The sequence below is a fragment of the Schizophyllum commune genome, assembly GCF_000143185.2.
Source record: "Schizophyllum commune H4-8 unplaced genomic scaffold SCHCOscaffold_5, whole genome shotgun sequence".
NCBI lineage: Eukaryota > Fungi > Basidiomycota > Agaricomycetes > Agaricales > Schizophyllaceae > Schizophyllum > Schizophyllum commune.
This window is the reverse complement of record NW_026089542.1, coordinates 1,573,131-1,592,301: the sequence shown is the minus strand read 5'-3', so window position 1 is coordinate 1,592,301 and position 19,171 is coordinate 1,573,131. Positions and strand designations below refer to the sequence as shown.

Here is a 19,171-nt window from a genome sequence, read left to right as displayed (position 1 = left end):
TAGAATACATAGTGATAGCCAGAAAGATGGTTGTGATGATGTATCGAATCAAAAGTTCATGGATATCCCAAGACCAGATGCCTGCCTCGCGCCCTCCCCACGTCTCCGTATATGCGTTGGGTGCATATCAGGTCCTTTTAGCGGCGACCCGCTGGCAAAAGAAGATGCCCTACTTCTCAGCAACGACGGCGGGCCGCTCCCTGGCCCACCTTTCCCCAAGGGCGCCGCCGTGGCCCGCCGGAAGTACCGATCCATATCCTCCTCGTCGAACTCGAACTCAGAATCCGACATGGGCGGCAACGGTGATGCTGGCTCTTCTGGGCGTGAATGTCGCTCTTCCCCTGGTGGCGCCTCCGGTTCAGCCTTCTTTCCGCCCAATCTGAACGTCCGCTTCCGGCGCGCCTTGCGCGGTCGACTGTCTCCTTCTCGCTCTTCGCGCTGGAGTGGTCGGGGCGGCCCACTGCGGACGGCGAAGTGCGCAAGAGATCCAGAGCGAGTGTATGGAGACAGGGTATGATTGGAGAAGGAGAGTGTCGAGAGCTGGTTTAGACTGACGTTGGTATTGATCAGATTGGGACGTAGGACAATTTTTTCGTGCACCGAGTCGTCATCTCCGCCATCGGTGCTCGACATAAAGGGGGATTGCGACTCCAGTGGGGACGCCGGCGCAGCTGGTATAGGCGTTTCGCGGGGAGGCGGCGTAATGTCCGGCGGAGTCGCGATAGACTGCGAGCGCGCAGACGACGACTGCGAAGCGTGGTGGTCACTGTCGAGCTCCTCGTCAAAGGAGCGGTGTCGCGACATGGGTTGTGGGGGTTCGGGTATCACAGCGTCAGCGAAGTATGGATTGGACATGGAACGCATGATGCGACCAGGCTCGTGCAAGCCGCCGAGGGCGAAGGGAGACATCGGGCCAGCGCGGGGTGACGGACGTGCGTCGGGCGTCATGGCGCGAGATTGCGCGTGCAGAACGCGCGGACGGGTGACGGTCCCGCCGCCTATCGCCGGCACCGTCTCGTACTCCATAGGCACTGCTGTGGGGAGGTCCTCGCGGGGATCGCCCCAGTCGACAACATCAAATGGTTCTGATACGAGGTCATCGACGTCGTCATACTGCGAGTCCAGGTCGGCGGCCGTTGACGATGAGTCCTCCGTTTCCTCCGCAAGGTCAGCGAGCCCGCGGGTCGGTGTAGCGAATAAGCTGCTGAAGGAGTGGAAGTTGCTTTTTTGCGGGACGCCTTCGGGACGGAGGCCATACGTCGGATCGTATGCAAAGTCATCGGGCTCTGAGTCGTCCGCCGCCTGCGAGGGAGTCGTGGGCGGCTTCGTCAAGGGGGAGGTCGCAGGAGTGGAACGGGTGGAGCGAACAGAGGGGCTATAGGAAGGAACAGATGCTCGGGCGCTGTGACGACGAGGCAAGCGCGGGGGCGTTGCGTACGAGGGTGTTGTCATGGCCGATCGCACGGATGGCGGCACGCGCGGAGAAGCGGGGAGCGACGAGGGGCCAGGGGTAGGACCGGGCGGCGAGCGACGCTGATACGGCGCCTCCACCTTCGCCTTCACCCACTGCTGGCTGAGCCTGTGTATGATACCGGGCAAGTCCTCGCGGAACATCTGCCTTAGCTGCCCCTCGATTTCCTTCTGAATAAATTTCTGGATTACGGCGATCGAATCGAAGGTACTGTTGATATCGACGTTCTGCAGCGGATCCGTCTTGAAGACGAGAGTGATGCCCTTCTGCTTGGAGACGACGAGAACAACGTATGAATTAAGCTTGAAGTGCGAGAGGCGGAGGTGCATGGGGACGACAAGTGGGTGCTTTGCAGCGAGCATGCCGCGCGAGCCAGAGAGCATATGAATGTCTGGCTGCTTGTGGTTGAGGGGATTCGCCTATGAACCAGCGCTATGAGCTGCATTATCTTACCTACGCATGGCACACGACACACCTGAACTTTCGTCTTGAGCACGATGTGCGCATCCCCCGCGTATGTGAGGCGAAAGATCCCACGAAACTGGTCCGTCGTCAGCTCGCCTATATCCTTGACTTCTAGCTCGGGGGGCTGCGTCCCCATCTCAAGCTCGACGACTTCGATCTTGTCCGCAATGACAGGCGGCTTGTCGCCCTTGTTGAGCGCATTATTGAGGAGTTGGATAGCGTCGTAGTGAAATTGGTCGGAGAATCGAGGCCATTTGAATGTGAACGACATGAGGGATGAACGAGCAAGCCCAAGGTCATCGTCGAGGTCAACGAGGCGACATACGAATGCCGAGTGGACAGCTAATGGCGGCGGGAAGTAAAGGGAAATGAAATAAACATCATGGCAGCGGGCCGCCAACGGAGGCGAACGGATTTCGCGTCGGATCAATAGCCTAGACGCGCCTCGGGCGGCCGTGCGGCGCGCTTGCAGACTGCAGGTGTTGCACATAACTCAGTTCAATTCAGGCATAAACATGTAGTGCATATAGATACATAGCGAGTTGGTGCAAAGTGGTAAGGAAAGCAAAATGTGCATACAACAATTCGACAGCAGTCTTCCAAATCCTCTCAACTGCTCCACTGAATCGTCTGAGGCGGATACTCTGCAGGGGCAGGCAAACGACGCCCGTCACCCTCCTGACCCGGAGGCCCTTGACGGCGCTGCGCTGGAGGAGCAGAGGGCCCCGGAGACATTTGGCCATGGTGAGCGGGTTGCATAGAGCCAGGAGGCGGCGCCATATGTGCAGTCGCCGGATCGTCTACGCGTACCTCGGCTCCATTGCGATCATGGTAAATGTACCTCCCGGGTGGAGGAACTGGCGGAGGCACCGGCGGAGGAGCTGCCATCGCAGCGTAGGGGGGTACTGGGAGTGGCGCGCGGGGTACAGGTGGCGGCACCCGATAATGACGAGAGTTATCGACGGTAGGGACGGGGTACGCGCTTCTGCCTACTGGCGGCAGTGCCGAGTTGTTCGGCAAGCCCTGAGGGTAGTACATCCTTGGATCGGGAGGCGGGTACGGATAGCTCGGGGCTCGCGGGTGTGGTGGTGCGGGTTGAAGGGAACTACGAGGTAGCGACTGAGCGCCCTGCATATGCATCACCGGCGGGCCTTGCCGGGGAGACATTGGCGGCCCCTGCTGAGCAGGCATCGGGCCCTGCGCATATGCAGTACGAGGCGAGGATTGGTGTCCGGGCGATACGTGCATGGAGATGGATGGTGACCGAGCTTGGGCCTGGGAAGGTGAGCCAGTTTCGGTAGCTCTCCTTTTGGCCGAGGGTTCCCCTGCTGGTCCGGCTTCTGGGTCCTTGCGCTTCCGCGAATCAGCAGGTGGGGGAGGGTAGGCGGTAGGCGGTGGAGGCAACCGCGGGCTTGCCATGGGTGGATGACCACCGTAGGGCTGCGCACCATGAGGGCTTGCCGCCGTCCGAGCTGTAGGTTGCGGGGGTGTTGCCTGCAACGGTGTCCTCGGCGGAGGCACTGGAGGAGCTCCTTGCATCGACGGGGCCCACCTCGACGCTTGCCATGGCGGAGGCGGCGGGCCTGCACTTGCGGCCTGTGGCGTCGACGCCTGCGATGGCATGACAGGTGCTGGCGGACCGGATGCAGGAGCGGGTGTACCATCGCCCGGTTTGCTACTCGACTCTTTCTTCATAGCCTCGGGGGGCAACTGCGCCGGTATATACTTGATGAGCTCGAGGATGAGCGTTGACATCCGAGGCTCGGCAAGCTTGACATAGATCTGCTCCTTCGCGTGCGTCTCTGTCATCTTGGCGACATCAACGTACACGTCTCGGGGGTACCCCTGCGCATCTGGTTCTAAATCAGTATCGGTGTTACGGTCAGTAGAAAAGGCATACCAATTGGCTTCACTCGAACATCTCCCCACGCATAGCGCCTATTCTTGCGCACACAGCAAAGGGGACAGAGGAAGTCTTTGCTGTCAACGCCCTCCGGAAAGAAGACGCAAGGCCCGTGGTACTTCCGCCGACAATGAACGCACTGTATGATGGGGAGGGTTTTGCTACGTTCTGCGAGAGCGCGGCAAATACAGCGCGTCCCGTCTACCCAGTCCCTATCTTGGTCCTGCCCGAACAAGAACTTAGGCCTGCGCTTCCGCTTTGTTTTGTGCCCTGGCCGACCAGCAAGTAGGCGATGAAGGCCGGCGAGATCCAGTCCAAAAGACACGTCCGGGTTTGGAGACACGACGAACTGAATCCGCCACAGTTTGCGCATGTAGTGGCGCACCTGAGGGATATGCTCAGGGCGCTGGTTTACGGGCTGGCTGCAATACGCGAGGAACTGGCCAATCAAGGCGGAAAGCCGGTCCACTCGATGAACGATGACCTCGAGTTCCCGCCATTCGCGAGAATACTGCTTCGTGAGAGCCGGCGCCTTGAGGAGTATGCTAGGGAGGTAGCAGAAATGCCACGTGCGAGCACGAGGGATCTGGCCGTTCCAATGGTGGTGATCGCAGAACGGGCATGAGCCTCCGTTGTTGGCGCACTCGGCGTGGAAGCGAGCGTAGCAATGATCACACTGTACGGCGGTGTTGACTTCGCCCTCCGCGGGTGGTCGAACGGGCAAGTCGCAGATACAAGTGAAGTACTCGTCGGCCGGCGCGAAGTCATCCTCTGGCCGTGTTGCGTCCATGACATCCTTCAGAAGGTCGGATCCGTGCGCCGTCAGGTGTCCGTCGCAGTACCACGGGATCTCGCGCAGCCAAGCCCTATGTTGCTCGAGCTGGCTGTCGAGCTTCTGAAAGAAGGGAAGCTGGAACAGCGACAGGTGATTGCGGGCGTACGTCGTCCACTGCGAGATCGTCTCGAACATATCGTCTTCGCCAGGCTGGTACTTGTGGTTGATGACCTGCTTGCACCTGCTCTCGAGATCGTCGGCAATCTTGACGGCGCGCTTGAGATCCTCGACCATGTCGATCCTGAACTCCTTCTCGACCTTGTCGATGAACCTGTGAACGTCGGCAAGCGTGGGCTTGTTCGCTGTGACTTCGTCGTCCGCGCCAAGCCAGATGCCGACCTGCTTCTCGTAGTCTTTCGCGCGGTCGTAGAGGGTGCGCAAACGTGCGAGGACGTTGGGAACGACAGGAGGAACAACCCCGTCCGCACCTGAGAAGAGCTCCAGGTCGGCGACGGTCTTCACCTCTGCATGCAGTATCGCCTGCGCCTTCTCCTCCCAGTCACCGCCCTCCTTGTCCTTCGCCTCCAAGATTTCGACGTACTTGTTCTCGTTCGTAAGGCCGCAAGCCCGGGCACGCGAGAGTAGACCGCGGACCTGCTCCATCGAGAGCATAGGGTCGTCGCCGCCATACAAATTCTCCAGCTCCTTCTCCAGCTCCTCCCTCTCCACAATCCGCTCGACGGCCTGAACCTCTTCGAGAGCGACGTTGACCGAAGATGCGTCGGCCGACAGGGCCTTCGCGTCCTCGATGAGCTTCGGCCGGTCGTGCTCGCCGCGCGACTGCTGCAGAATGTCGAGAGCACGCTGCTGCAGAGTTGCCGCTCGCTCGGCGAGAACGCGAAGCGCGGCGATCTCAGGAGTGTCGAAGCCCATATCTTCCACTTCCTTCAGCAGCTGTAGAAGGTCATCGAGACCTTTCTCGAGCTTCTCGTCCTCCGCTGCCTGAGCAGCAGCAGCTGCTGCGCTCGGGCGGCCACGACGCTTCGTGCGCTTGCGGTTCTGTTTCCGTTGCAGGAAGTGGGTGGCCTCGTCGAGCCACTCTCCAGCGCGGATGACGCACTTGCGAAGGGTGAGCAGCTCGGGGACAGCACAGCCCATCTTGTCGCCCTCGGCCAGTATAGACTTCAAGGTCTTCAAAGGTGGACGGGCAGTCTCGGCGATCAGGGATCGATACTTCTGACGCCATTGCGCCGGCACGCTCGACCGCTCCTGCACTGTAGCAAGAGTGCTATACAGGTCGTGATCGCTGAACCGCAGACGGAGTGTGAGGTGCTCGGGGGAAGTGGCCTTCTGGCAGAGGGCGTCGACGTGCTCGGCGCAAACAACGCGCGTCGGACTGCAGGGGCAAACAACTTGAGACAGGTAGCAGAAGACTTTGCAGACCGCGCATTGATACTGCTCTTCGGGCCTATCCTCGGCTTCAACGCGCTCCTTGATGCCGCGGGCCCGGACGCTCTGACGATCCGCCATTTCGCGGTCTGTCATCTCCTTGAGGCTGTCGAGCAACCTATGGCACTTCAGACTCACGACTCTGGATAGTAACAAGGAGGCAAGACATACCACGTAGCCGCCTTGACCGTCTGGGCCTGCTGCGTGATGGTCACAAGCAGCTCATCGTGCGAGAACACGGGCATCTTCCTATGCCGCCGGTAGCGCTCGACGCAGTCCCGGTCGTACGACAACCAATCGGGAAGCGCGAAGTTTACCGCCTCGTTGAAGTTGAGCTATATATGGATTAGCGCATTATTTAATACGATTATAGCAAAGGCTCACCCCATGGTTGAAGCCCGCATGATAGGACTTCGGGAACGTCAACACGAACTCGCCAGCGCGCTGATTGCAAGCATAGACGCGGACACCGGCATCGCGGACGTGCTTCGGGTTCATGAGCGTGACCAGCTGGAAGAGCAAATCTGGCTGTGCTTCGAAGAGATCCGGAGCTTCCCTCTTCATGGCTGCCTCGAAGCGCTCCGCGTCATCGCCGGGAATGCCGTACCAGGTCTTTGTCTCCCCCCAGTGCACTAGGGAAATTAGCAAAGAGCCGCGCGGTGGATGGGACTTTAGACTTACTGAAATTAATACTGTACGTATAGTGGTCCTAGGGAAGCGGTCAGAAGCGAGTTGAATGGAAGTAGCGTTTTTCCTTACCTCGTTGTGCCAACAGAAGGTCGAGAAGGTCATGCCCACGTACGTCCAAGGCACCGTCATTCCAGAGATGTCGGATTTGATGTAGCGCAGGAGAGAGTCGGCGACGATCGGGATGTTGTTGAGGTTCCACTGATCCTTAGAGTACGGGTCCAGAGGGTGCGTCTCGAGCGTCGGCATAGCGCTGTAGGAACAGTCAGATGCGCATCATCGAGATTGCCCGAGTTACGAACCTGCCGTGGGTCGCAGAGTGCACGTCAGCGCCGTACTCCACCTCGACAGTTTCCTGCGTAGACTGAACGAGGCGCCAAAACTCTTCCTCCAAGTAGTACTCGGGCACCTCGACGTCTCCGATCTTGTTGGTGACGGGGCCTTTGGGATAGTCCGCAGGCGGAGGATGCCCCTCGAACCACATACGACGAAATTCGTTGTCGCGAGTCTGGAAACTTGACAGGCAGTGTTCTTCGCCTTCGTCGAAGCCGTAGTCGCCGCCCGTACCGGACAGGCAAGCGAAGCAAAACCATTGCTCCTTCGGGATCGCCTCCAAAGGCGGGTCAAGGCAAAAGGTGTGGAAGCCTACCATGGATAATCAGAACCGGTCTGGATTTATGTGAGGTTTCACACGTACCACAGTCACAGCCGTCGCACAAGAGCATCTGCTTCTCGTTGTTCTTCTTGTGGCAGATCTCGCAGTGTTGCTACAATTCTCGATGAGCACAGGTTAAAGGCGCATCGCTCGACGAACCTCAGGTGTACCCTTGTTCTCCTTGCGTTCTTGCCAAGACGTACGGGCAGCATCAGACGCAGACGCTGTATATGGAGTCAGTGCAACTCGAGTTGTAGATGGAAGGACGTACGAAGTGTGTCCCTCGCTTGCTCTCCCTCGTCGATGTCCGACATAGCAGAGAGCGGGCTCGATGGAGGGCTCTCGTCCTTCATGCTCGCGGAAGGAACGGTATTGATGGAGAGTTTACTGGGGGTAGAGGGAGCGGCCGCGCCAGGCGTGGTACTTGCGACGATCGGAGACATGGCGGCGGAGTTCTTCACCCTCGCCATATAATGCTCGTATGGGAGGATGATGCGAGCGTACGAGTTCTTGATCTGCGTCGATAGGCCTGGGACGCCTCGATATCCCAGAACCCGACCGAGGTCCGCCCACTGCTTCGCCTTCGTAACCTTGAGAGATATGAGATGGGATTTTCGGAGATATATGCGTCGGACTTACTGCCTCATAACCTCCCAACTTGTCGACCTCCTTACGCAACGTCCATAGATCAAGAGCTTTGTTGTTGATGGTGGGAACAGAGACGCGCGGATGGCCCTGCTGCTTGTGAAAGCGATAGAGCTTCTCGAGGAAGTTGATCTTCGCCCGAGCTGAAGCCTCGATTGAATTCAGCCGCTGTAAACGTGTCTTGAAACGAAAAGTCTGCGCGAAGCGTTAGTGCCAAATTAGGTAAGTGAACTGATGGCCACGCGCCTCCGTGTCCGTCACAAACGGCATCTTCCAGTCTGGCGGCGGAACGACCTTGCAAATCCCGAACTGCTTCGCCTCCTCCGCGATAGACTGGATGTAGGCCATGGGATCTTGGAACTGCTCTGCCGTGGGATGATATTCTGGGCAATCCTGCAGTCCGAAAAGTCTCGGTGTGGGGTCTGCTGTTGGCGCTGGTACGCCCTGTCCCGCAGTTTTGACACTGTTGAGGTCGAGCGTGGGAGAAATGGGAATGGGAGGGCGGTTGTAGTATTTCTCGGCGAGGGGACCGTTGGCAGCCATTTCGTCGAGATCGACAGACCTGGACCTTGCGCTGGCGCTCATCGCAGCCATAGCATCCATCTTCGATTTTCTGGGCGCTCTCTTGGACTCCGTGGCGAGAGGCATCTCGACGGGCGTCTTGCCAGAAGTGCCGTCGTCGATGGGAATAGCACCCTCGACAGGGATACTGAGGCACGAGAAAAACGATGTAGTGGGAGCCATTGAGCCCTGAGCGACGCCAGAATTGGTAGGAGAGTGGGAGGAGTGGCCGGGCGTGCGAGGTGAGCGGCCCCTTCCGGATGGCGTGCCCCGCGGAGTCCCCGTCGACGGGGTCCCGTGCATTTGGGCAGTAGAGGGGGTGTTATGAGGCGCTCCTTGCCAGTAAGCTTGTCCGCAAAGAGAGGCGGGTGGTGGTGCGAAGCAAGTGAAGCGGCGGAGTTTCAAATTAGCAACGGCTTTCTTCACACGCATTTGGCACCTGATCCGGAGATTTCTTCCCTCTTTCCGGTCCTTACAATCGAATGCTCCCTCTTTGTCTCTTAACCAACACTACCAGCCATCTTCCAAAGCCAAACATATTGATCAGAAGCCTCCCAAGCATTTACAGTCACCAGAACGGCCCTTGGAGAAGGTGCCGAGACTGGGGTCCCATCTTCTGCCGTTTGTATTGTTCTCGGCAACCGCCGTGGGGAAAAGAACAACGTCCGCTGCACGCTACCGGACGCAGTGCGCTCGGTGTGCACGCCTGAACCGCAGGGCTGCAGTTTGGCAGGATTCCTGCGCGGGTGGCTCTCCGCCGCTACTTGCGTACTTGCCGTGCCTAGCCTTTGGACACGCTGATGGCCTATCACACTAGCCCTTGTCAGATCACATTTGCCCGGTCGAGTTGCCACAATTCACGGAGGGCAGATGGATCGACGACTACGGACAGAAATTCCGTGTATCTACCTCTTCCTCTTGACCTCCCTGTCGCTACGCATCAGCCCTGAAGCGTACGATCCCCGGACAACGTTCACCGCAGCGATAGCACGCTTCTCCATATTGCGAACCGACTCTGGACACGTAACTGTTTGCGTGTCCCACAAAAATGCAGCACCTCCTCAACAAGGATCCGAGTCATCCTTGGAGTCATTTGGTGGCACGCAAGCCTTGCAGCTGAGCGCAGGAGCAGGCAAATGAACGCCGATGACTGAGCGGCGTGAGAAGGCTGCATGAGATCAGATCTAAGAACGGCACGCGGCTTTGGAATACCTCCGCAATCTCGATCAGGTATCCCCAACGGGCAACAGCCTCCTATACAGTCACAATAGATAGAAGTCGTTGCCTCTGTGGCTTCATGCATCCCTCTTATTGGTGTCCAACAATGCGTCAAAGTCAAGAATCCCTTGTAGAGTACACAAATAAAGTTACAAGAGGAAATACGCAAGTGTCCATTTTACACAAGAGGAAAAGGCTACGCCGCACATGCTGTCACGCCAACTTCCAATGTCCATCTCGCTCCACGACCAGACCTTCTCTCCTGGCCGCCTCCATAAACGACGCAAGTTGGTCAATGGTCTTGTCGTATCCTGGGGCAAGCTTGAGCATAGACTGTATTCGGTCGACCGACATCGAGCCCAAGTTTGTGAGCATGCCCTCGATGAACTGTGTTCGCGTCAATGTCAAACAGAGTATATGGAGTGTAGCCGATAGCCAAGACTAACCTTCCAATATACCCGCATCTGCTCGGCCTGTTGCTGTTGTACGCTTGAGACCGGCGCAGGCTCGTCCACGGCGATGACTAAAACCCGCGTCAATGCTTGGCCGAACGTAGGCCATGAACACCACACACCTGTCCTCGGCTCGCGCTCAGTCGTCGACTTCTCTTCCGCATGCTCAAGCAGGCGGAAGGTGTTCTCCGTGTCTTCCTTCAGGACGCCCAGGTCCATCCACGTAGTCAAGGCCTTCAAAGCCGCGATCCGATCGACATTTCCGACACCGGCGATCAGCTCGTCGATGGTCCATATGTCTGTCACATCGTACGTTAGAGCCCATAGAATGTGCTTGATCAGCACGTTACCTTTCTGCGAGAAAAGCTCAATAAAGGCGGCTTCTAGCGGCGGGACCTTCGCCTCGACTGTGCGGTCCGCCAGTTCCAGCTCGAGTTCCACGGTACCGAGATGAGGCAACCACTTGAGTTTCTTGTCTGGCTTGAAGACGCAGAACTCGTGAGAGTAGGAGTCTTGCAATCTTTGTAACGTCAGTGAATGCTCTCAGTGCAGGAAATGTGTCCGTACTCCTTGAACTGCCCAGGCATGGCGATGTCGCTGGCTTCGAGTGGAGGCCAGAAGTGTGAAGAGATGATCGTTGGATGGACGACGGACTGCGCGCGGTCAGCGGGATTGGAGACCTGTGGAAGTTGGTCGTCGTACCTTCTTCTGCGACTGCACATGCGAATCCGTTCGTCTCGAATCGGACATGTCCTTCATCATGACCTCGCAGACTTGCAGTGGCGCCTCACCGAAGCGAATGTTCAGGATTTCGATATTGCGGCGCTGGAACGACAAGTTAGCATTGGCTTTGCAATGCAAGGGACAGATGCATACCTCCTTGTCCAAGCGCTCGTTGTCATCGTTGTTGATAGCGAGCAGCCGTTGCGCGAGCAGTACTTGAAGTTCCTTGACGAACAAGTCCTTCGAGTCGTATATACTAACCAGCGTGCTGATTACATCGCTAGGCTTGTTTGTCCGGAATTCTGTTGTGACTTCAGTCGAGAACCCTCGTCAAGAAGGCTGCGAACTCACCTGGTCCTGCATCGATCGGCTCTGGTTCCCAGGCAGGGTCGCTATAGTCGTCGATATCGACCTGGTGCAACGGCTGTATAGGCTCGTTCTCGACGAGCGTGTCAGCACCGTCGTCATCGCCTACGAGGTTGGCAACTATGCAGCGGATGGTGTCTGGCCTCTCCCTATCGCGATATTTTGAGCAAGTCAAGGGACGACAGCCAACGATCGTCCGAACCTCAAATACCGTCGAATGGGATCCGCCACTTTGAACAGAAGCACCCCGGGCGGGTCAATGACGCGTAGACACCTGATGGTAGCGACATATTGGGCAAGAACAACGGGCGTGTCTGCGCCTGGATGTAGTAGTCGTTTTCGATTTCTATATAGCATGTCATTAGCGTAATTCGCCACTGTATAATTGGGCCTATCGTACGCTTTTCGTAGAGCGGCGACGAAAGCTGGTCGTGTGTCGACCCGCATGAGGCATGTTCGGAGGTCAGCCAGAGCACCCATGGAGTCTGGATGTGCCACGATGATGTCGAAGATTTCGCGGGTGCGTAGTTCACAGAGCACCTATGGTTGCAAAGTCAGCGAATTTCTTGATCCAGAGAACAAAGGCATACCCTGTTCAGATGGAATTCAAACCGAGACGCAACACCAGACATCTTCGCCTTAGCGTCGTCCGCTGCAAGCTGATAAGCACAGGGTTGGTAAGAAAGGTGCGCGCACTTACGACCACGGGCATCGCGCGCATAGGTGAGCAGCATCCACTCGATGAGGTTCTTCCCCATCCATTCCTTCAACCTAACGAATGAGTACCTGCATCCAAGCGGTATGCACCTGGACTTACTTTTCCAGCTTCGGTTCCGCCCAGTCCCCTTTACACGACTCTAGCACATGGGCCTCGATGAACTCGTAGGCGACCGCTGCGATCACACTCTCATACCGGTCGACGAGCCCGAGGATCTCGAAGGTATCCCAGAGGGGCTTGTGGTGGGGAATGAGAGCGGCGAGGTTGTCGTCGTCCTTCCGCAAGGTGGCTTGCACTAAGCACTTGAAGGCGGCGGCGAAGGTAGGGGGAAGACTGGAGAAGAGATTGCGCTGGAACTGTGCAGTGTACGCCGAAATCACGGTGTGGCCGAGACTGTGGGTGGGATGAGAGGAGACTTCGGTAAGAGGAGTGATGAAGCCCACTCGACGACCGGACACCATGCATGATACCATTCGCGAACGCGGTTTAGCATCTGGAGGACAAGAAGGGGGTCCCGAGTCTCATGAAAGCGGTTCAGGAAGACGTCGACCTCGGCCATGATCAAGGGGAAGTTATCTTTCACTTCATCTATTCGTGCGGGTTAGGGAGTCGCTTGAAGTAGATCCTGTAGGTCACGGACCAAGGAACACCTCTAAAAGCACAGGTAGCCGCTTCGTATCATTCACAATAGTCACGGCTGCGTTCACCGCAACCGAATCTGCCGCGCGCGTCAACCAGGTAGTCCCTCGCGCAGCTTGCCGCCCACGCACCAAGATCGTCTCTTTGCCATCCAGGATCATTGATGTTTCGTGGCTGCAGCGCATCCGCAAGCAGTATCCATGCCTAGCTTTGCATGAGTATACGCGCAAAGAGCCATCGTCGTTGGCCTGCGTACGCGACCGAATTCGAGTAGCCCAGCAATACCCGGCTGGCAGCGGTTGAGGCGCTCGAAGCTGCTATGCCACTTGAAGGACGTCTGTTTCCGCAGAATTTCGCTCACAACAACCTCTGTGGCGGGCGGGGGAGGCGCGTCGAAGGTTGTGGGAAACATGTCTGGTTCGAATGGGGGACGCGTGCAAGACGCGTCAAGGCGCGATGGCGTTCGGGACAAGTGATCTCAATCAAGAACGCGCCGACGCGACGGCGGCCCGCTATTCCCGGCCTGACTGCATCACTTTGACCAAGTTGAGTACAAGCCCAAGCACTGGATTTCTACTCAGACCTTAAATAGCGTCTACCTATCCTGAGCACTACAAGTAGGCCTACAATTACGTTTGCAGCATTGAATACGCTGTAAGCCCGCCTTGGACCAACGAAGAGCGCAATTCCTGCCAGAATGACCCATGCCCAACGCACTGATAGCTTTTTCTCCAAGCTGGGAGGATACAATCAGTCCGGCGACGAGCCAGATAAAGCAAATACATACTGATGAGGTGGAAGCAGCGGTCCCCGCGTCCAAGACGCGAAGTCGACCAGCACCAGGAAAGGCGCGACGTTTCCAAAGAAGTGATCTCCATCGAACGGTGTCGTCAGCCCTGCCGTGGCCAGCGTGCGCACCCAGACGACCAGTACAGGTGCAGAGAGGGGCAGCAGCCAAGTCATGAGGAATAGTATGTGCATCGAGTGGTTATGGCGATTGAGGTCGTCTTTGCGTTGTCGCTGCTCCGCTGTGGCTCGGTCGTCTTCATCTCCGGATCCGAGGGCTATAGTCTCGAGCGCGGGCGAAATCGCTCGAACAGGTGATGACTGTGAGGTTGCGCACGTATACAGGTGTATGAGCCAGCATCCGAGATATGCAACTTGCCACGGCACGAAGAACGTGATAAGGATGAACACAAGGCCCATCGAGAGGACAGTATATCGTCCGATGCGCTGCTTTTCCGGCCTTGACGTTGGTCTGCGACTAAAAATTAGCAAGCGCAGTATACAGTCGAGCAGTGCACATTACGAACCTGCTCAACAGCCTTGCTATCTTCCCAATCGGCCACATAAGCGCGACCAGTAGCCACCAGCTCACATACACCAAGCCGCCCGCAAGCGCTATCAACAACACAGAAATGGGTGCAAACAAGGGTTCACCACGCGTCCCAAGGTAGTACGACTCCGGGAGAGGAACCAAGGAGACAACAAAGCAAGCCATGACAAGCTTGCGGATATGGGCGCCGATAAAGTGTCCCAATGAAGACGGTACGCTAGCTACTGGGGCTATGATACCAGTCAGTCTTCGCATCCACTGCGACGTTGGGAGGGACCGTACCTCCACTCCGTTCCGCCTCACTCCAAGCAGCAAAAATCGCAAGCGCCACAATCGCCACACACCAAGCCGCCAGTGTCGTGAAGTACCGCGTCGTCCATCGGCCCACCGTCGTCAGCCAGTCGATGCTAATATGAATACCCGCGAGGTCGTGTTGGCACCCTTCCGAGCCCGACGAGTAGATACTGAGGACGATACCTGGCTGCGGGCGAGGGTCGTGGATGTATGGAGCGGGGAGATGGGTGTGTAAGAGCACGTTGCGTTCTTGACCTGGCCGTAGAGGAAAGTAGTGGGTTTCCGAAGCATGTGAAGTGTGGCTGAGTAGCGGTGGTAGGAGGGGATCTGAAGACGGGATTCAGCATTGTCCTGCGGAAGTGAACGGAATGAGTACTCACCTTTGCAAGACGACCCAGACGGGGACGCTAGAGGCGTCACCCGGTACACAAGCAACGCATGCGAGAGCAAGTTAGGCAGTCCGATTGTGCTCTTCAAGGCTTCCGGTTCACGAAGAGCCACATCCACGCCACCAAAGACGAGCCCTAGGGTGCTAACATCGTGCATCACAGGTGCAGACGCTTCCCAACCACTGACGACCCAACCTCGTCCATCCGCGTTCTCCACGTTCACCGCGATCCATTGGGAAGCGGCTTCAGCGGAGTCAACTTCGGCCTCGAACAGTACGACGCCTTCCGACTCGTCCGTCCCCTCGCTCGGCAATGGGAAAGGCTTTCCAGGTATGGGGTTCGGAATGAGCTTGAGCGTGGTAGGCGACAAGGAACTGCAGGAAGATAGCGTCCCGTCGGAGTTGGCAGAGCATCTGTAGACCGATGCTTGCAAGGGAAGAGGCTTCTGCGGCGAGACCTGCAAAATGGAACCCTGCGAGACATAGAGCACGAAGCGATGATGGCGCTTGTCCTCGGAAACGGGAAGCAGGTACATCTTCGACCCCCGCGGCTGCTTGAGGACCAGGGGCGCGCCTGTCGGAAGAGTGTCGTAGTCCCCCTCAGTCAGAGTGAAGTCGGCTGGCAGAGGCAGCTCAGCCGGCAACGTATGCCCATCGCGCAGCCACCTATCGAGCACGGCAGCCTTCCCTGCAGGCGTGTTCGCGCCCCCAAGCTCTAACGCTGCTCGCGCAACGCGCCACCTAACCTGGTGACACCAGACCATCTCCCGATGCCCCACGCCCGTCCACGCGCCCTCCAGCGCCGACGAGAACACCGTCCTCCGGTACGGACCCGCGCCCTCCACCGTCGGCAGCACGCACGACTCCGACGGAACCATCATATCCGTCGCCCCGCCGCACAGGGAGACGATCGGGGTCGGGTCCCCCTCCAGCACGCGTCGGTTCCGGTCGTATATGGCGTCAATGCGCGCGTCGAACCGCGCGGGCGGGAGCGTGTGGGGCGTGGACATGGTGATGACGGCTGAGATGTCGGGGCTGGGGAGGAGGGACGTGGCGACGATGCCGCCCATGGAGTGTCCGAGGACGATGATTTGGGTGCCAGGGGGGTAGAGGTGGAGGATGTAGGTTATGGCTTGGGACGTGTAGGCAGTCTCGGCTTCGACCGTAGGGCCGTGGAAAGCGGAGAGGTCCTCATTAAACTCGACTGGAGCAGACTGGGTCAGGACGGCCAACGTTGTATGGAGAGTACACTCACCAGCAAAGAAGTCCAGGGGCTTCAGCGTACGCGTCTTGAACTCTGGAGAGATAGATCCAGGCGAGCCATAGAACTGCCGGGCAGCAGACGACGCGATCGAGCGGACTTGGTGAGAGGAACCTGCGTTCCCCGGTATGAAGAGGACTGGTACACCCTGTCCGACCTTACATGCACTCAACTAACGCTCTCTACAGCGAGGAACACCGCATAGAACGCACTTGATTAGACTGCCAGCCTACTTCGCGGTACAACCACAGCGAATAACGATGCGCCAACGGCGTCCATGACGTGTTAAAGTCTGCCTGCAGGATGTACGACGGCGACATCCATGACATGCGACATCCTTGAGGAGATAGGTCGTCTACGATGCGGACGGTGGCAAGATATAGTAGGAACACGGCAAGCAGAGAGCCAACGGCGAGAGCAGGAGCAGCCTTCATATCATGGCGGTCAAAATCAAGGCGCTTCTTACTCGCATCTTTCTCATGTCTTCACAAAGTTCACTACAGGGAGATGACTTCTGATTCTTTGATTGATAAACCGCGAGCCACAACTACGAAGGAAATAAAAAATAGGTAAACTCAGATGGAAAGAAGGTCAATGCAACAGAGCGATCGTGACAACGTTCCAATGAATGGAGGACATGCAAGTGCGATGCGACGACGGGATATACATGACGGGTAAAAAGCGTTTACTCGTCGCCCGGCGCTTCGGGGGCCTCATCCTTGGAGTCGGCGGGCTTCTCGCCTGCACAAAGGGTCAGATACGCCGCATATATGCGCTATTTCAGGCACGTACCAGAGTCCTGCATGTCCGAGGTCCATAGGGTGAGGTTGTCCCTCAAGAGCTGCATGATCAAGGTCGAGTCCTTGTAGCTCTCCTCGGACAAGGTGTCGAGCTCGGCGATGGCATCGTCGAACGCCTGCTTGGCGAGGTGGCAAGCACGGTCGGGGCTGTTGAGGATCTCGTAGTAGAAGACGGAGAAGTTGAGGGCGAGGCCGAGGCGGATGGGATGTGTGGGCGGGAGCTCGGTGACGGCAACGTCAGACGCAGCCTTGTAAGCCTCCAGGGACTTGTCGGCGCTGTCTTTACGCTTGTCGCCAGTCGCGAACTCGGCGAGGTAGCGGTGGTAGTCACCCATCCTGAAAGGCCACGTCAGTCAAGCAGCTTCGGTGCAGGGCTCTGCCACGTACATCTTGTGGTAGAAGACCTTCGACTCGCCAGACGCGGCCGACGGGATGAGATGCTTCTCGAGGACGTCGAGGATGTCCTCGCAGATCTTTGCGAGCTCGCCCTCGATCTTCTCCCGGTAGCCCTTGATCATGGAGACCTGGGCCTCGTTGCCCTTCGACTCCTCCTTCTGCTCGATGGAGGAGACGATTCTCCAGGACGCGCGGCGCGCGCCGATGACGTTCTTGTACGCGACAGACAAGAGGTTGCGCTCCTCAACGGTGAGCTCCTGGTCGGAAGACGCAACGCGCTTCATGTTCTCGACCATCTCTGCATGCCGCGTCAGTGGCTTCCCCGCAGCGATCAGCGATGTGCGTACCCTCATAGCGCTCAGCCTGCTCAGCGAGCTTGGCAAGGTAGACAGAGTCCTCACGCGATTCAGGCATCTGGAGATATTGAGTACAGAAAACGCGTCTCGACGCGTCGGAGACTGACTATGGATGGTGTTTAGGTGGAAGCTGGGTTTACGCGTCAGGATCGCCCACGGCGGCGAGCTCGATGTGCACTCACGAGGTGGGGCGACGATGAAGAGTGGCTGGAGATGGTCGATGTTGAAAGTCAAGTGCAATTAGATTGGTGGGCGCAGGGCTTGCCTTTTTGAGCGGCGCAGGGCGTAGGGTTGGAACCGGGGGCGTTGCCAAACAACCGTCACCCCGCGTGCTGATCCGAGTGCCGTCGAAGCCGAGTGACATTTACCAAACCGAGCCCTCCGTCAAACGACCCCAAAACGACAAGGCCCCCAGTCCCAAGGGAACCCTTTGTGCGGCACAAGCGACGTGGCTTTGTGCGCGTTGCTCTCCTCAAAGCCAGCCGAGCGTGCTTTGTTTGCGGTCATCGCCCCACTTTGACGAGTTAGTCGTCACTCGTGCAGCAGTGGAGCCAGCGCAGCTCGGCGATGGAGGCGCAATTCATCGCCGGCTCCTGGCCGGCCATTCATGCAATTCCACTGCTCCGCTCGGTTGCGAGACACACTCTTCGCCTTTCACTCTTGGGCGCAGGGCTTACGCCCACACAAAAGGCGATCTTCCCTTCATCAGATAAGCTACACAGGTTCCGAGGCTCGAGCACCGGACGAGGGCCTGGTTTTGGCAAGTTTGCATCGTCTGTTTGTCTTCTGGATCCTGTTATCGTGGCTTCTTGTGAGTGCACGGCCGCAAGATCGCTGCGTCCGCCTTTGAAGCTCGCTCAATGTATCGCGTCACTCTACCGATCTATGGGCGCAGTTGTCGAGAGTGTCAATGATGGGTAATCGCTTGTTAGCGCCCACAGAAGATAGCGCTACTAGTCTTCCTAGACCGCGAGTTTTCGAACCCATCTATCGGGCTTATCTTCGCCAATCGACGCGCCTCCGAGATTCGTTCGCTAAGCCCGCCACGTCCATCCGCCTTTGCCCGTGCAACTGCGTGGACCCTTTGACAAAGTGTACAAACAACCTCCGATCTTCCAGAATTCTAAACGCACAAACGTAAAGGGGAACAAGAATGAAGGGCCCGCGCCCTCATCGTCGTCAAGATATGCATGCAGCTTGTTACGGTCTCCTGCACGTAAATGCCTTCCGGACAAAATCGTGGCGGGAACACGGAGTGCGGCCTCGTTCTCGCTTTGTCAATTTACTACGGGAATGCGTCAAACTCCGCCTTACATCTCAGGTTTTTAGGCGAGCCTTGTTGATCGACGATCGCCGAGTAGACACCAAAAATCAGCTACGCGAGGTTCAAGTTCAACTGAGCACATGATCGTGGGAATCGGCACCCACAGACGCAAACACACTGACCCCTCTTTCATGGATGAAATTGCTCAAGGGAGGGCGAAAGACGTGCAAGGGCATGCTCTGAAGTGCATATACAATCAAGATATGACACGCAGCTGGAGGATGTCATGGAAAAACTTTCACAAGATACAAGATGACAAACGAGTACAAAACTATGCATCGACAACAAA

The 19,171-nt window shown here is 57.4% G+C and overlaps 9 protein-coding genes across 9 annotated transcripts; 2 read left to right on the top strand and 7 right to left on the bottom strand.

Annotated features, from left to right (window-relative positions):
• Positions 1-48: 48 nt before the first annotated feature.
• Positions 49-633, bottom strand: SCHCODRAFT_02498850 (uncharacterized protein; the record flags this gene model as incomplete). The annotated part of the gene is made up of 1 exon (XM_050343082.1): positions 49-633. One exon carries the CDS (start codon positions 631-633, stop codon positions 49-51), a length of 585 nt encoding a protein of 194 aa, XP_050200528.1.
• Positions 634-1,375: 742 nt separating this feature from the next.
• On the bottom strand, positions 1,376-2,207 carry SCHCODRAFT_02666747 (uncharacterized protein; the record flags this gene model as incomplete). The annotated part of the gene is made up of 3 exons (XM_003036576.2): positions 1,376-1,402; positions 1,465-1,890; positions 1,947-2,207. 3 exons carry the CDS (start codon positions 2,205-2,207, stop codon positions 1,376-1,378), a joined length of 714 nt encoding a protein of 237 aa, XP_003036622.2.
• An 868-nt stretch (positions 2,208-3,075) lies between these two features.
• SCHCODRAFT_01165933 (uncharacterized protein) lies at positions 3,076-8,914 on the bottom strand (the record flags this gene model as incomplete). The annotated part of the gene is made up of 13 exons (XM_050341148.1): positions 3,076-3,289; positions 3,489-3,795; positions 3,837-6,181; positions 6,235-6,398; positions 6,448-6,695; positions 6,745-6,772; positions 6,823-7,003; positions 7,053-7,395; positions 7,448-7,517; positions 7,565-7,629; positions 7,677-7,995; positions 8,045-8,245; positions 8,297-8,914. The coding sequence occupies 13 exons, from the start codon at positions 8,912-8,914 to the stop codon at positions 3,076-3,078; spliced, it is 5,103 nt and encodes a 1,700-aa protein (XP_050200527.1).
• A 513-nt stretch (positions 8,915-9,427) lies between these two features.
• SCHCODRAFT_02622424 (uncharacterized protein) lies at positions 9,428-9,764 on the top strand. The gene has a single exon (XM_050345115.1). It carries the CDS (start codon positions 9,482-9,484, stop codon positions 9,749-9,751), a length of 270 nt encoding a protein of 89 aa, XP_050200526.1. The 5' UTR covers positions 9,428-9,481; the 3' UTR covers positions 9,752-9,764.
• Positions 9,765-10,233: 469 nt separating this feature from the next.
• Positions 10,234-12,549, bottom strand: SCHCODRAFT_02501279 (uncharacterized protein; the record flags this gene model as incomplete). Its single annotated transcript, XM_003036574.1, has 11 exons — positions 10,234-10,580; positions 10,632-10,801; positions 10,849-10,934; positions 10,984-11,106; positions 11,158-11,306; positions 11,356-11,519; positions 11,573-11,716; positions 11,771-11,910; positions 11,961-12,022; positions 12,077-12,141; positions 12,188-12,549. 11 exons carry the CDS (start codon positions 12,547-12,549, stop codon positions 10,234-10,236), a joined length of 1,812 nt encoding a protein of 603 aa, XP_003036620.1.
• A 132-nt stretch (positions 12,550-12,681) lies between these two features.
• Positions 12,682-13,207, bottom strand: SCHCODRAFT_02258372 (uncharacterized protein). Its single transcript, XM_050342217.1, has 3 exons — positions 12,984-13,207; positions 12,859-12,931; positions 12,682-12,806 (listed from the first exon to the last, which is right to left on the bottom strand). Exons 1-3 carry the CDS (start codon positions 13,137-13,139, stop codon positions 12,721-12,723), a joined length of 315 nt encoding a protein of 104 aa, XP_050200525.1. The 5' UTR covers positions 13,140-13,207; the 3' UTR covers positions 12,682-12,720.
• A 68-nt stretch (positions 13,208-13,275) lies between these two features.
• On the bottom strand, positions 13,276-16,572 carry SCHCODRAFT_02575575 (PGAP1-domain-containing protein). The gene is made up of 7 exons (XM_003036573.2): positions 16,219-16,572; positions 16,001-16,163; positions 14,738-15,949; positions 14,346-14,684; positions 14,041-14,293; positions 13,515-13,985; positions 13,276-13,463 (listed from the first exon to the last, which is right to left on the bottom strand). The coding sequence occupies exons 1-7, from the start codon at positions 16,438-16,440 to the stop codon at positions 13,301-13,303; spliced, it is 2,823 nt and encodes a 940-aa protein (XP_003036619.1). The 5' UTR covers positions 16,441-16,572; the 3' UTR covers positions 13,276-13,300.
• SCHCODRAFT_02622419 (14-3-3 protein) lies at positions 16,500-17,799 on the bottom strand. The gene is made up of 6 exons (XM_003036572.2): positions 17,741-17,799; positions 17,666-17,688; positions 17,550-17,616; positions 17,194-17,500; positions 16,799-17,142; positions 16,500-16,747 (listed from the first exon to the last, which is right to left on the bottom strand). The coding sequence occupies exons 3-6, from the start codon at positions 17,614-17,616 to the stop codon at positions 16,692-16,694; spliced, it is 774 nt and encodes a 257-aa protein (XP_003036618.1). The 5' UTR covers positions 17,666-17,688; positions 17,741-17,799; the 3' UTR covers positions 16,500-16,691.
• Positions 17,800-17,970: 171 nt separating this feature from the next.
• Positions 17,971-18,869, top strand: SCHCODRAFT_02622416 (uncharacterized protein). Its single transcript, XM_050345114.1, has one exon. It carries the CDS (start codon positions 18,126-18,128, stop codon positions 18,477-18,479), a length of 354 nt encoding a protein of 117 aa, XP_050200524.1. The 5' UTR covers positions 17,971-18,125; the 3' UTR covers positions 18,480-18,869.
• Positions 18,870-19,171: the final 302 nt, after the last annotated feature.

What these genes read in the sequence shown, in the direction of transcription:
- SCHCODRAFT_02258372 (XM_050342217.1), bottom strand. Translation starts at nt 13,139, where the DNA reads ATGTTTCCCACAACCTTCGACGCGCCTCCCCCGCCCGCCACAGAGGTT. An exon ending in GGCTACTCGAATTCGGTCGC is followed by an intron (nt 12,932 to 12,983) that starts GTACGCAGGCCA and finishes ATGCAAAGCTAG; the next exon opens with GCATGGATACTGCTTGCGGA. An exon ending in ATGGCAAAGAGACGATCTTG is followed by an intron (nt 12,807 to 12,858) that starts GTGCGTGGGCGG and finishes CGCGCGCGGCAG; the next exon opens with ATTCGGTTGCGGTGAACGCA.
- SCHCODRAFT_02575575 (XM_003036573.2), bottom strand. Translation starts at nt 16,440, where the DNA reads ATGAAGGCTGCTCCTGCTCTCGCCGTTGGCTCTCTGCTTGCCGTGTTC. An exon ending in TGAGGCGGAACGGAGTGGAG is followed by an intron (nt 14,294 to 14,345) that starts GTACGGTCCCTC and finishes CTGGTATCATAG; the next exon opens with CCCCAGTAGCTAGCGTACCG. An exon ending in CCGCTGCTTCCACCTCATCA is followed by an intron (nt 13,464 to 13,514) that starts GTATGTATTTGC and finishes GTATCCTCCCAG; the next exon opens with CTTGGAGAAAAAGCTATCAG.
- SCHCODRAFT_02622416 (XM_050345114.1), top strand. Translation starts at nt 18,126, where the DNA reads ATGGAGGCGCAATTCATCGCCGGCTCCTGGCCGGCCATTCATGCAATT.
- SCHCODRAFT_02622419 (XM_003036572.2), bottom strand. Translation starts at nt 17,616, where the DNA reads ATGCCTGAATCGCGTGAGGACTCTGTCTACCTTGCCAAGCTCGCTGAG. An exon ending in AAGGTCTTCTACCACAAGAT is followed by an intron (nt 17,143 to 17,193) that starts GTACGTGGCAGA and finishes GTGGCCTTTCAG; the next exon opens with GATGGGTGACTACCACCGCT. An exon ending in CTCGGACATGCAGGACTCTG is followed by an intron (nt 16,748 to 16,798) that starts GTACGTGCCTGA and finishes CCCTTTGTGCAG; the next exon opens with GCGAGAAGCCCGCCGACTCC.
- SCHCODRAFT_02622424 (XM_050345115.1), top strand. Translation starts at nt 9,482, where the DNA reads ATGGATCGACGACTACGGACAGAAATTCCGTGTATCTACCTCTTCCTC.